The sequence below is a fragment of the Oncorhynchus keta genome, unplaced genomic scaffold, assembly GCF_023373465.1.
Source record: "Oncorhynchus keta strain PuntledgeMale-10-30-2019 unplaced genomic scaffold, Oket_V2 Un_contig_19290_pilon_pilon, whole genome shotgun sequence".
In the NCBI taxonomy this organism is placed as follows: domain Eukaryota; kingdom Metazoa; phylum Chordata; class Actinopteri; order Salmoniformes; family Salmonidae; genus Oncorhynchus; species Oncorhynchus keta.
Genome location: NW_026281386.1, coordinates 33,131 through 47,631, shown reverse-complemented (window position 1 = coordinate 47,631; position 14,501 = coordinate 33,131). Strand labels below are relative to the sequence as shown.

At 53.9% G+C, this 14,501-nt stretch overlaps 1 protein-coding gene across 1 annotated transcript; it reads left to right on the top strand.

Moving 5' to 3' along the window:
* The first annotated feature begins 1,627 nt into the window (after positions 1-1,627).
* LOC127920385 (BRD4-interacting chromatin-remodeling complex-associated protein-like) lies at positions 1,628-14,133 on the top strand. The gene is made up of 3 exons (XM_052504465.1): positions 1,628-1,714; positions 3,635-3,680; positions 12,857-14,133. Exons 1-3 carry the CDS (start codon positions 1,674-1,676, stop codon positions 14,120-14,122), a joined length of 1,353 nt encoding a protein of 450 aa, XP_052360425.1. The 5' UTR covers positions 1,628-1,673; the 3' UTR covers positions 14,123-14,133.
* Positions 14,134-14,501: the final 368 nt, after the last annotated feature.

The following is a 14,501-nucleotide window of genomic DNA, read 5'->3' as shown; positions in this document are numbered from 1 at the left end:
GCTGATATGAAAGATAAGGGACACATGTTTGAAAACCATTTCTCGATTATTGACATTTCTTAACGTTAAAACACATAATTGGAATTATAGTTAACACGCAGCCAACCATGGGTGAAGCAAACCCGCTGAAAAGCCTACCCTACGGCGAAGGTTTTTCCAGAACTAGTCACTGCCGAGCTGGTTGGATTCTATGAACTAATTTCCACCTTGAGAAAGATATACATTTGATATTGATCCAGTGAAACTGTGAGCATGATACGCCTCTTGATAGTGTGTTTTATTTAACCTTTATTTAAACGGAGTCACATTGAGAATGATTTAGAACTGTATCTATTAAATAAAAGCAATCCCATTCAACTACAGAGGTCCTCAATCAATAATTTTTATTTCACCTTTATTTAACCAGGTAGGCTAGTTGAGAACACCTTTATTTAACCAGGTAGGCTAGTTGAGAACACCTTTATTTAACCAGGTAGGCTAGTTGAGAACACCTTTATTTAACCAGGTAGGCTAGTTGAGAACACCTTTATTTAACCAGGTAGGCTAGTTGAGAACACCTTTATTTAACCAGGTAGGCCAGTTGAGAACACCTTTATTTAACCAGGTAGGTTAGTTGAGAACACCTTTATTTAACCAGGTAGGCTAGTTGAGAACACCTTTATTTAACCAGGTAGGCTAGTTGAGAACACCTTTATTTAACCAGGTAGGCTAGTTGACAACACCTTTATTTAACCAGGTAGGCCAGTTGAGAACACCTTTATTTAACCAGGTAGGCTAGTTGAGAACACCTTTATTTAACCAGGTAGGCCAGTTGAGAACAAGTTCTCATTTCCAACTGCGACCTGGCCAAGAATAAAGCGACGCATTTCGACACACACAACAACACAGAGTTACATCTACATGGAGTAAAACAAACATACAGTACAAAAAGTCTATATACAATGTTTGCAAATTAGGTAAGATTTTTTTAATTTTTTTTACCTTTTATTTAACCAGGCAAGTCAGTTAAGAACATATTCTTATTTTCAATGACAGCCTGGGAACAGTGGGTTAACTGCCTGTTCAGGGGCAGAACGATAGATTTGTACCTTGTCAGCTCGGGATTTGAACTTGCAACCTTCCGGTTACTAATTCAAACGCTCTAACCACTAGGCTACGCCGCCGCGTAGGATATGGGAGGTAAGGCAGTAAATAGGCCATGGTGGCGAAGTAATTACAATATACCAATTAAATATTGGAGTGATTGATGTGCAGAAGATGCATGTGCAAGTAGAGATACTGGGGTGCAAAGGAGCAAGATAAATAAATACAGTATGGGGATGAGGTAGTTGGATGGGCTATGTACAGATGGGCTATGTACAGGTGCAGTGATCTGTGAGCTGCTCTGACAGCTGGTGCTTATATATGCCATTTAGCAGACGCTTTTATCCAAAGCGACTTAGTCATGTGTGCATACATTCTACGTATGGGTGGTCCCGGGAATCGAACCCACTACCCTGGCGTTACAAGCGCCATGCTCTACCAACTGAGCTACAGAAGGAAATCTAGCTAGGAAATCTAGCTATATAGATAGTGTGTGTTTATAGTTGATAGAATCTTTGTGTCCCATATACACCATAATGATTGATGTAATTAACTAAATATTGTTGGATGTTAATGTGTTTTCAGTTGACATGGACGATGAAGATGGCAGGTGCCTGCTAGATGTAATTTGGTGAGTTCATATCCTCTTCAATGTACTGATTATGTTCTAATATCCACAATACACACCATCTAGTATACCTGGCCAAGACATTGGTTCACACCGAAGGTTGTTGGATCAGATCGCCGAGCGGACAAGATAAAAATCTGCCCTTCTGTCCCTGAACGAGGCAGTTCACCCACCATTCCCCAGTAGGCTGTCATTGTAAATAAGAATTTGTTCTTAACTGACTTGCCTAGTTAAAATAAATATATATATTATATGCAAGTGTGGATACTGGGACAGGGTAATACACTTGACTTCAGACAGTATTCACACCCCTTTTCCACATTTTGTTGTTAGACCCTAAATTTTACAATGGATTAAATTGATATGTTGTGTCATTGGACTACACACACTACCCCATCTTGTCAAAGTGGATTTATTTTTACAAATTAATAAAAAATGAAAAGCGGAAATGTCGAGTCATTTAGTATTCAACCCCTTTGTTACGGCCTAAATAAGATCAGGAGTAAACATTTGCTTACTTCACATAATACATTGCATGGACTCACTCGGTGTGAAATAATATTGTTTAACAGGATTTTTGAATGACTACCTCATCTCTGTACTCCACACAGAATTATCTGTAAGTTCCCTCAGTCGAGGGAATTTCAAACACATATTCAACCACAAGGTCTAGGGAGGTTTTCCAATGCCTCACAAAGGGCACCTAAAAAATAGCAGACATTGAATATTGTGTATGGTGAAGTTATTTAATTACACGTCGGATGGTGTATCAATACACCCAGTCACTGCAAAGGTACAGGCTTTCTTCTTAACTCAGTTGCCAGAGAGTAAGGAAACCACTCAGGGATTTAACCATGAGGCCAATGGTTACGGAGTTAGAGTTTAACGGCTGTGATAGAAAACTGAGGCTGGATCAACAACATTGTAGTTACTCCACAACACTCACTTAATCGACAAGAGTACAGAAAATAAAATATTCCAAAACATGCATCCTTTTTCCAACAAGGCACTAACGCAATACTGCAAAATATGTGTCAAAGCAATTCACTTTTTGTCCCGAATACAAATTGTGAAGACCATAGTTTCAAGCATGTTATCGTTATGATTGTAAAGAAATGGAATGGAGCTAAGCACAGGCAAAATCCTAGAGGAAAACCTGGTTGTCTGCTTTCCCCAGACACTGGGAGATGAATTTACCTTTCAGCAGGAAAATAACCTAAAACACAAGGCCAAATCTACACTGGAGTTCCTTACCAAGAAGACAGTGAATGTTCCTGAGTGGCCGAGTTATTTTGGACTGAATTCTGCTTGGAAAATCTATGCCAATACTTAAATGATTTTCTAGAAATGATCAGCAACCAATTTGACAGCTTGAGGAAACTTGTAAATAATAATGTGAATATCTGTGCGGCAGGTAGTCTAGCCGCCCAGATAAGAGGATTGGGCCAGTAAACTTAAGGTCGCTGGTTGAATCCCTGAGCAGACTCGGTGAAAAAATGGTTAATTTGCCCTCGAGCAAGGCATTTCACCCTAATTGCTTCTGTAAATTGCTCTGGTTAAGAGCGTCTGTTAAATGACTGAAATGTCAAATGTGAATGTAAGTATTGTACAGTCCAGGTGTGGTAAATTCTTAGACGTACGACTCCCAGCTGTAATCTAAGATGCTTCTACACCTGCAATGCTTGCTGTTTGGGGCTTTAGGCTGGGTTTCTGTACAGCACTTTGAGATATCAGCTGATGTACGAAGGGCTATATAAATACATTTGATTTGATTTGATTCTACATGTATTGACTCGGGTGTGAATACTTATGTAAATCAGCTTGTAACACAACAACATGTGGAATAAGTCAAGTGGAATGAATACTTTCTGAAGGCAATGTGGATGTGACCTCATTGTCTGACCAATGTTCCTCTCTTCACAGTGACCCAGAAGCACTCAACGATTTTCTTCATGGATTAGACACCCATGTAAGTGGCTGCTATTTAACTGCAAGGATGGTTATGATGCCTCTTTTGTACTTGCCAAGCTGAGGAGTTACCTGGATTATTTCATAGCAGTCGACTTGACGCACCGAGATGGACGCGGTTGACCTGACGCACCGAGGACGGACGCGGTTGACCTGACGCACCGAGGACGGACGCTGTTGACCTGACGCACCGAGGACGGACGCTGGTTGACCTGACGCACCGAGGACGGACGCGGTTGACCTGACACCGAGGACGGACGCTGTTGACCTGACGCACCGGGACGGACGCTGTTGACCTGACGCACCGAGGACGGACGCGGTTGACCTGACGCACCGAGGACGGACGCGGTTGACCTGACGCACCGAGGACGGACGCGGTTGACCTGACGCACCGAGGACGGACGCGGTTGACCTGACGCACCGAGGACGGACGCGGTTGACCTGACGCACCGAGGACGGACGCGGTTGACCTGACGCACCGAGGACGGACGCGGTTGACCTGACGCACCGAGGACGGACGCGGTTGACCTGACGCACCGAGGACGGACGCGGTTGACCTGACGCACCGAGGACGGACGCGGTTGACCTGACGCACCGAGGACGGACGCGGTTGACCTGACGCACCGAGGACGGACGCGGTTGACCTGACGCACCGGGACGGACGCTGTTGACCTGACGCACCGAGGACGGACGCGTTGACCTGACGCACCGAGGACGGACGCGGTTGACCTGACGCACCGGGACGGACGCGGTTGACCTGACGCACCGAGGACGGACGCGGTTGACCTGACGCACCGAGGACGGACGCGGTTGACCTGACGCACCGAGGACGGACGCGGTTGACCTGACGCACCGAGGACGGACGCGGTTGACTTACTGGCACCAGATAACCTCTACTTCTGTTGAGCATGGAGACAAAGTGACCATCTTTGTTCAAGTTCACTGGCTACTGCACACACCTCGTGCACTTATCTAAAGGGATGTGTGTGTTTCTCTTTCAATGGGCTTTGCTGCTGCTTGTGGTTTCTTGCTTTATGAGGGAACTACATGTGAGGGAACTACATGTGAGGGAACTACATGTGAGGGAACTACATGTGAGGGAACTACATGTGAGGGAACTACATGTGAGGGAACTACAGTGGGGCAAAAAAGTATTTAGTCAGCCACCAATTGTGCAAGTTCTCCCACTTAAAAAGATGAGAGAGGCCTGTAATTTTCATCATAGGTACACTTCAACTATGACAGACAAAATGAGAAAAGAAAATCCAGAAAATCACATTGAAGGATTTGTAAATCATTTATTTGCAAATTATGGTGGAAAATAAGTATTTGGTCACCTACAAATAAGCAAAATGTCTGTCTCTCACAGACCTGTAACTTCTTCTTTAAGATGCTCCTCTGTCCTCCACTCGTTACCTGTATCAGTATAAAAGACACAACCTCAAACAGTCACACTCCAAACTCCACTATGGCCAAGACCAAAGAGCTGTCAAAGGACACCAGAAACAAAATTGTAGACCTGCACCAGGCTGGGAAGACTGAATCTGCAATAGGTTTAATAATATATTTAATAATATTATTATTATTATATTTAGGTAAGCAGCTTGGTATGAAGTAATCAACTGTGGGAGCAATTATTAGGAAATGGAAGACATACAAGACCACTGATAATCTCCCTCGATCTGGGGCTCCACGCAAGATCTCACCCCGTGGGGTCAAAATGATCACAAGAACGGTGAGCAAAAATCCCAGAACCACACGGGGGGACCTAGTGAATGACCTGCAGAGAGCTGGGACCAAAGTAACAAAGCCTACCATCAGTAACACACTACGCCACCAGGGACTCAAATCCTGCAGTGCCAGACGTGCCCCCCTGCTTAAGCCAGTACATGTCCAGGCCCGTCTGAAGTTTGTTAGAGAGCATTTGGATGATCCAGAAGACGATTGGGAGGATGTCATATGGTCAGATGAAACCAAAATATAACTTTTTGGTAAAAACTCTACGTGTTTGGAGGACAAAGAATGCTGAGTTGCATCCAAAGAACACCATACCTACTGTGAAGCATGGGGTGGAAACATCATGCTCATCAACATCATTGTTCTGCAAAGGGACCAGGACGACTGATCCGTGTAAAGGAAAGAATGAATGGGGCCATGTATCGTGAGATTTTGAGTGAAAACCTCCTTCCATTAGCAAGGGCATTGAAGATGAAACGTGGCTGGGTCTTTCAGCATGACAATGATCCCAAACACACCGCCCGGGCAATGAAGGAGTGGCTTAAAGAAGCATTTCAAGGACCTGGAGTGGCCTAGCCAGTCTCCAGATCTCAACCCCATAGAAAATCTTTGGAGGGAGTTGAAAGTCCGTGTTGCCCAGCAACAGCCCCAAAACATCACTGCTCTAGAGGAGATCTGCATGGAGGAATGGGCCAAAATACCAGCAACAGTGTGTGAAAACCTTGTGAAGACTTACAGAAAAAATATAACAAAGTATTGAGAAACTTTTGTTATTGACCAAATACTTATTTTCCACCATAATTTGCAAATAAATTCATTAAAAAAATCAAAAAATGTGATTTTCTGAAATTTTTCCCCCTCATTTTGTCTGTCATATTTTTAAGTATACCTATGATGACAATTACAGGCCTCATCTTTTTAAGTGGGAGAACTTGCACACTTGGTGGCTGACTAAATACTGGTTTTCCCCCACTGTATGTGTGAGGGATCTTTAGGATTTCAACTGTGCCTTTTCACTTTATTAATCCACAATGACCACTACTAATCTAACGCAAGCCCTCTTCTGATTCTGTTTGTTCCTTGCTTTCTGTCCCTCTCACCTCTAAACCACTTTGCTGCCCCTCCTCAATCTTGGGTCACTGGTGGGTCTGCCCCCTCTCTTGCTCTCTGTCTGCCCCTCTCTTGCTCTCTGTCTGCCCGCCTCGCTCGCTCTGTCTGCCCGCCTCGCTCGCTCTGTCTGCCCGCCTCGCTCGCTCTGTCTGCCCGCCTCGCTCGCTCTCTGTCTGTCGTTCTGTCTGTCTAGCTGGACACTGACAACCTATTGGATGGCTCGAGCGATCCTCGGGTGCTTTCTTCTCGGGTGCTGGGGTGAGTGAAGGCCCTCTAACCTCTAACCTCTGACCCACCTGTCTCCATTCTTACATGTTCATGTAGCATGCATCTCTCTCCGATCATGCCATATCACCCCCCCACTGGCTGGGAGGCCTAACACTATAGTGGTCTAGGAGAGCCTATCTTGTCAACATCTCCACGATTTGAAGCCTGTGTCAACCCCTTCCTTCTCTACTCTACTCAATTCTCCTCCTCATCCCTTTGCTTCTTGACCTCCATCAGAGACCCCCTCCCCTCCCTCTTCTCGTCCTCAGTCAGACCCTCTCCCTCTTCTCGTCCTCCGTCAGACCCTCTCCCTCTTCTCGTCCTCCGTCAGACCCTCTCCCTCTTCTCGTCCTCCGTCAGACCCTCTTCTCGTCCTCCGTCAGACCCTCTTCTCGTCCTCCGTCAGACCCTCTTCTCGTCCTCCGTCAGACCCTCTTCTCGTCCTCCGTCAGACCCTCTTCTCGTCCTCCGTCAGTCCCTCTTCTCGGCCTCCGTCAGTCCCTCTTCTCGGCCTCCGTCAGTCCCTCTTCTCGGCCTCCGTCAGTCCCTCTTCTCGGCCTCCGTCAGTCCCTCTTCTCGGCCTCCGTCAGTCCCTCTTCTCGGCCTCCGTCAGTCCCTCTTCTCGGCCTCCGTCAGTCCCTCTTCTCGGCCTCCGTCAGTCCCTCTTCTCGGCCTCCGTCAGTCCCTCTTCTCGGCCTCCGTCAGTCCCTCTTCTCGTCCTCCGTCAGTCCCTCTTCTCGGCCTCCGTCAGTCCCTCTTCTCGGCCTCCGTCAGTCCCTCTTCTCGGCCTCCGTCAGTCCCTCTTCTCGGCCTCCGTCAGTCCCTCTTCTCGGCCTCCGTCAGTCCCTCTTCTCGTCCTCCGTCAGTCCCTCTTCTCGGCCTCCGTCAGTCCCTCTCCCTCTTCTCGGCCTCCGTCAGTTCCTCTTCTCGGCCTCCGTCAGTCCCTCTTCTCGGCCTCCGTCAGTCCCTCTTCTCGTCCTCCGTCAGACCCTCTTCTCGTCCTCCGTCAGACCCTCTTCTCGTCCTCCGTGAGACCCTCTTCTCGTCCTCCGTCAGACCCTCTTCTCGTCCTCCGTCAGACCCTCTTCTCGTCCTCCGTCAGTCCCTCTTCTCGTCCTCCGTCAGTCCCTCTTCTCGGCCTCCGTCAGTCCCTCTTCTCGTCCTCCGTGAGTCCCTCAACTCGTCCTCCGTGAGACCCTCTTCTCGTCCTCCGTCAGACCCTCTTCTCGTCCTCCGTCAGTCCCTCTTCTCGTCCTCCGTCAGTCCCTCTTCTCGTCCTCCGTCAGTCCCTCTTCTCGGCCTCCGTCAGTCCCTCTTCTCGGCCTCCGTCAGTCCCTCTTCTCGGCCTCCGTCAGACCCTCTTCTCGGCCTCCGTCAGACCCTCTTCTCGGCCTCCGTCAGACCCTCTTCTCGGCCTCCGTCAGTCCCTCTTCTCGGCCTCCGTCAGTCCCTCTCCCTATTCTCGGCCTCCGTCAGTCCCTCTTCTCGGCCTCCGTCAGTCCCACTTCTCGGCCTCCGTCAGTCCCTCTTCTCGGCCTCCGTCAGTCCCTCTTCTCGGCCTCCGTCAGACCCTCTTCTCGTCCTCCGTCAGACCCTCTTCTCGTCCTCCGTCAGACCCTTCTTCGTCTCCGTCAGTCCTCTTCTCGTCCTCCGTCAGTCCCTCTTCTCTCGTCCTCCGTCAGTCCGTCTTCTCGGCCTCCGTCAGTCCCTCTTCTCGTCCTCCGTGAGTCCCTCTTCTCGTCCTCCGTGAGTCCCTCTTCTCGTCCTCCGTGAGTCCCTCTTCTCGTCCTCCGTGAGTCCCTCTTCTCGTCCTCCGTCAGACCCTCTTCTCGTCCTCCGTCAGACCCTCTTCTCGTCCTCCGTCAGACCCTCTTCTCGTCCTCCGTCAGTCCCTCTTCTCGTCCTCCGTGAGTCCCTCTTCTCGTCCTCCGTCAGACCCTCTTCTCGTCCTCCGTCAGTCCCTCTTCTCGGCCTCCGTCAGTCCCTCTCCCTATTCTCGGCCTCCGTCAGTCCCTCTTCTCGGCCTCCGTCAGTCCCACTTCTCGGCCTCCGTCAGTCCCTCTTCTCGGCCTCCGTCAGTCCCTCTTCTCGGCCTCCGTCAGACCCTCTTCTCGTCCTCCGTCAGACCCTCTTCTCGTCCTCCGTCAGACCCTCTTCGTCTCCGTCAGTCCCTCTTCTCGTCCTCCGTCAGTCCCTCTTCTCGTCCTCCGTCAGTCCGTCTTCTCGGCCTCCGTCAGTCCCTCTTCTCGTCCTCCGTGAGTCCCTCTTCTCGTCCTCCGTGAGTCCCTCTTCTCGTCCTCCGTGAGTCCCTCTTCTCGTCCTCCGTGAGTCCCTCTTCTCGTCCTCCGTCAGACCCTCTTCTCGTCCTCCGTCAGACCCTCTTCTTCGTCCTCCGTCAGTCCCTCTTCTCGTCCTCCGTGAGTCCCTCTTCTCGTCCTCCGTCAGACCCTCTTCTCGTCCTCCGTGAGACCCTCTTCTCGTCCTCCGTCAGACCCTCTTCTCGTCCTCCGTCAGACCCTCTTCTCGTCCTCCGTCAGTCCCTCTTCTCGTCCTCCGTCAGTCCCTCTTCTCGTCCTCCGTCAGTCCCTCTTCTCGTCCTCCGTCAGTCCCTCTTCTCGTCCTCCGTCAGACCCTCTTCTCGTCCTCCGTCAGACCCTCTTCTCGTCCTCCGTCAGACCCTCTTCTCGTCCTCCGTCAGTCCCTCTTCTCGTCCTCCGTCAGTCCCTCTTCTCGTCCTCCGTCAGTCCCTCTTCTCGTCCTCCGTGAGTCCCTCTTCTCGTCCTCCGTCAGACCCTCTTCTCGTCCTCCGTCAGACCCTCTTCTCGGCCTCCGTCAGACCCTCTTCTCGGCCTCCGTCAGACCCTCTTCTCGGCCTCCGTCAGACCCTCTTCTCGGCCTCCGTCAGACCCTCTTCTCGGCCTCCGTCAGACCCTCTTCTCGGCCTCCGTCAGTCCCTCTTCTCGGCCTCCGTCAGTCCCTCTTCTCGGCCTCCGTCAGTCCCTCTTCTCGGCCTCCGTCAGTCCCTCTTCTCGGCCTCCGTCAGACCCTCTTCTCGGCCTCCGTCAGACCCTCTTCTCGGCCTCCGTCAGACCCTCTTCTCGGCCTCCGTCAGACCCTCTTCTCGGCCTCCGTCCAGTCCCTCTTCTCGGCCTCCGTCAGACCCTCTTCTCGGCCTCCGTCAGTCCCTCTTCTCGTCCTCAGTCAGTCCCTCTCCCTCTTCTCGGCCTCAGTCAGACCCTCTCCCTCTTCTCGGCCTCCTTCAGTCCCTCTCCCTCTTCTCGGCCTCCGTCAGTCCCTCTCCCTCTTCTCGGCCTCCGTCAGACCCTCTTCTCGGCCTCCGTCAAGACCTCTTCTCGGCCTCCGTCAGACCCTCTTCTCGGCCTCCGTCAGACCCTCTTCTCGGCCTCCGTCAGTCCCTCTTCTCGGCCTCCGTCAGACCCTCTTCTCGGCCTCCGTCAGTCCCTCTTCTCGTCCTCAGTCAGTCCCTCTCCCTCTTCTCGGCCTCAGTCAGACCCTCTCCCTCTTCTCGGCCTCCTTCAGTCCCTCTCCCTCTTCTCGGCCTCCGTCAGTCCCTCTCCTCTTCTCGGCCTCCGTCAGACCCTCTTCTCGGCCTCCGTCAAGACCTCTTCTCGGCCTCCGTCAGACCTCTTCTCGGCCTCTCTTCTCCTTCTCGTCCTCCTTCTCTTCTTTTCATTTTCCATCACAGACCTTCTCCCTCTTCTCGGCCTCCGTCAAGACCTCTTCTCGGCCTCCGTCAGACCCTCTTCTCGGCCTCCGTCAGTCCCTCTTCTCGGCCTCCGTCAGTCCCTCTTCTCGGCCTCCGTCAGACCCTCTTCTCGGCCTCCGTCAGACCCTCTTCTCGGCCTCCGTCAGACCCTCTTCTCGGCCTCCGTCAGACCCTCTTCTCGGCCTCCGTCAGTCCCTCTTCTCGGCCTCCGTCAGACCCTCTTCTCGGCCTCCGTCAGTCCCTCTTCTCGTCCTCAGTCAGTCCCTCTCCCTCTTCTCGGCCTCAGTCAGACCCTCTCCCTCTTCTCGGCCTCCTTCAGTCCCTCTCCCTCTTCTCGGCCTCCGTCAGTCCCTCTCCCTCTTCTCGGCCTCCGTCAGACCCTCTTCTCGGCCTCCGTCAAGACCTCTTCTCGGCCTCCGTCAGACCCTCTTCTCGGCCTCCGTCAGACCCTCTTCTCGGCCTCCGTCAGTCCCTCTTCTCGGCCTCCGTCAGACCCTCTTCTCGGCCTCCGTCAGTCCCTCTTCTCGTCCTCAGTCAGTCCCTCTCCCTCTTCTCGGCCTCAGTCAGACCCTCTCCCTCTTCTCGGCCTCCTTCAGTCCCTCTCCCTCTTCTCGGCCTCCGTCAGTCCCTCTCCCTCTTCTCGGCCTCCGTCAGACCCTCTTCTCGGCCTCCGTCAAGACCTCTTCTCGGCCTCCGTCAGACCTCTTCTCGGCCTCTCTTCTCCTTCTCGTCCTCCTTCTCTTCTTTTCATTTTCCATCACAGACCTTCTCCCTCTTCTCGGCCTCCGTCAAGACCTCTTCTCGGCCTCCGTCAGACCCTCTTCTCGGCCTCCGTCAGTCCCTCTTCTCGGCCTCCGTCAGACCCTCTTCTCGGCCTCCGTCAGACCCTCTTCTCGGCCTCCGTCAGACCCTCTTCTCGGCCTCCGTCAGACCCTCTTCTCGGCCTCCGTCAGACCCTCTTCTCGGCCTCCGTCAGTCCCTCTTCTCGGCCTCCGTCAGACCCTCTTCTCGGCCTCCGTCAGTCCCTCTTCTCGTCCTCAGTCAGTCCCTCTCCCTCTTCTCGGCCTCAGTCAGACCCTCTCCTCTCTTCTCGGCCTCCTTCAGTCCCTCTCCCTCTTCTCGGCCTCCGTCAGTCCCTCTCCCTCTTCTCGGCCTCCTCGTCAGACCCTCTTCTCGGCCTCCGTCAAGACCTCTTCTCGGCCTCCGTCAGACCCTCTTCTCGGCCTCCGTCAGCCCCTCTTCTCGGCCTCCGTCAGTCCCCTCTTCTCGGCCTCCGTCAGACCCTCTTCTCGGCCTCCGTCAGTCCCTCTTCTCGTCCTCAGTCAGTCCCTCTCCCTCTTCTCGGCCTCAGTCAGACCCTCTCCCTCTTCTCGGCCTCCTTCAGTCCCTCTCCCTCTTCTCGGCCTCCGTCAGTCCCTCTCCCTCTTCTCGGCCTCCGTCAGACCCTCTTCTCGGCCTCCGTCAAGACCTCTTCTCGGCCTCCGTCAGACCTCTTCTCGGCCTCTCTTCTCCTTCTCGTCCTCCTTCTCTTCTTTTCATTTTCCATCACAGACCTTCTCCCTCTTCTCGGCCTCCGTCAAGACCTCTTCTCGGCCTCCGTCAGACCCTCTTCTCGGCCTCCGTCAGTCCCTCTTCTCGGCCTCCGTCAGTCCCTCTTCTCGGCCTCCGTCAGACCCTCTTCTCGGCCTCCGTCAGACCCTCTTCTCGGCCTCCGTCAGACCCTCTTCTCGGCCTCCGTCAGACCCTCTTCTCGGCCTCCGTCAGTCCCTCTTCTCGGCCTCCGTCAGACCCTCTTCTCGGCCTCCGTCAGTCCCTCTTCTCGTCCTCAGTCAGTCCCTCTCCCTCTTCTCGGCCTCAGTCAGACCCTCTCCCTCTTCTCGGCCTCCTTCAGTCCCTCTCCCTCTTCTCGGCCTCCGTCAGTCCCTCTCCCTCTTCTCGGCCTCCGTCAGACCCTCTTCTCGGCCTCCGTCAAGACCTCTTCTCGGCCTCCGTCAGACCCTCTTCTCGGCCTCCGTCAGACCCTCTTCTCGGCCTCCGTCAGTCCCTCTTCTCGGCCTCCGTCAGACCCTCTTCTCGGCCTCCGTCAGTCCCTCTTCTCGTCCTCAGTCAGTCCCTCTCCCTCTTCTCGGCCTCAGTCAGACCCTCTCCCTCTTCTCGGCCTCCTTCAGTCCCTCTCCCTCTTCTCGGCCTCCGTCAGTCCCTCTCCCTCTTCTCGGCCTCCGTCAGACCCTCTTCTCGGCCTCCGTCAAGACCTCTTCTCGGCCTCTCTTCTCCTTCTCGTCCTCCTTCTCTTCTTTTCATTTTCCATCACAGACCTTCTCCCTCTTCTTCCATAGTGCCACATTCCAGGGGTCCGGCCCCCAGTCCAGCTGCTGTCCAATGAGCAGCCAGCCTTGCCCCGGGTCAGTGTGGACCTGGACTTCCTGGAAGATGATGTCATCCTGGGCGGGTCGCCGGGCGGTAGCGGTAGCAACACCATGGAGCCATGTGACATCCTGCAGCAGAGCCTGGCGGAGGCTAACATTACAGAGCAGAGCCTGCAGGAGGCTGAGGCAGAGCTGGACCTGGGCTCCTTCGACCTCACCATGCCAGGTCTGACTCAGGTGGTCCAGACCCTGCCCTGTACAGACAGCCTGACTGGGTCTGGAGGGACCGCTGCGGGGGTGGGGCTCCCCATCTTCCCTGGAGCTCCAGGCTCCTCCGCCACCCCTCCCCAGGCCACAGCTGACATGCTGGGCTCGGTGCTGGCCCAACAGGGCCTGGAGTTTGGGCCCCAGGTCATGAACAAGGCCCAGACAATCAGTATGCAGCCTTACATTCAGCAGGTGGCAGGCCTGGGTAACGTCACCCTTCAGCCAATCGCCTCCCTCCAGGCTCTACCTAACGGCTGTCAGTCAGGACACCTGGGACAGATACAGGTGATGGGCCAGCCCACTGTGATGATGAACCAATCAGGACAGCCCATCCTGGCCAAGAGTATGGGAGGATACCAGCTGCACCAGCCTGGCCCCGAGGCACAGGGGGCAGGTGGGCAGGGCGGACTGGGAGGGGGACTTCTGATCCAAGGGGGCAAAGCTACTCTGGGATCTCCAGTTTTAAACGGCCCGGCGTTGGGCTCTAACAGTAGCACCATAACTGCTGCTGGAAGCTTGGGTCAGCAGGGGCAGAACCTGATCATCCAGCGAACCCCGACCCCCATCCAGCCCAAACCCCCCCAGGGGGGCGCAGCCATCCAGCCCAAACTGTTCAAGCAGCAGCAGGCCCAGCCCCACACCCTCCAGAATGATGCCAACAAGGCTCTTGGGGCTCAGGTCCCTGTCTCCGCTGCCCAGAATGTAGCCTTCCTGACAGGCAAGCCTGGCGCCAACGTGGTCCTGACCTCCCAGGCAGGGCTTCCCCAACAGGCTCTGTTCAAACAGCAGACAGTCCACCACCCCTCTGGGAAAGCACTCAGTGTCCACCTGCTCAACCAGCCTGGCAGCATCATGCTGGGGGGGCAGAACCACCAGTTCCTCCTGCCACAGCAGCTAGCTGGGGGTCAGATCCTCACGCAGCACCCTGGGGGCCACATTATCACCTCCCGGGGCCTGGGGGCCAGCTGATAGCCAACCAGATCCTGGCTCAGCACCAGAACATCAACCTGGGCCAGGTGCTGACTTCTCAGGGCCACCCTCTGCTCCAGGGCCACATCCAGCTGCAGCCGGGCCAGATGGGGGCGGGACATCAGCTCTTCCAGATGCCTGTCACCCTCTCCCAGAACCAGAGCCACCCAGTCATGGGTCACCAGGCCCACACAGTGATCCAGGGCATGCCCTTGCACAACTCCCTGGCCATGCTGAGCCAGGTAGAAGGGTTGAGTCCTGCTGTCAGCTTGCAGCCCGCTCTGCAGCCACAGCCAGGGGCGTTCCCAGCAGCGGGGTGGGTGGGGCTGCTGCCATTGCACAGGGCCAGCCTGGGGGTAGTGTGCCGATGCGGGGAGTT

Excerpts from the sequence above, each read along its gene's own strand:
- LOC127920385 (XM_052504465.1), top strand. The coding sequence starts at position 1,674 with ATGGACGATGAAGATGGCAGGTGCCTGCTAGATGTAATTTG. Across the intron at positions 1,715-3,634 it reads TGCCTGCTAGATGTAATTTG|TGACCCAGAAGCACTCAACG; the intron begins GTGAGTTCATAT and ends CTCTCTTCACAG. Across the intron at positions 3,681-12,856 it reads TTCATGGATTAGACACCCAT|TGCCACATTCCAGGGGTCCG; the intron begins GTAAGTGGCTGC and ends CTTCTTCCATAG.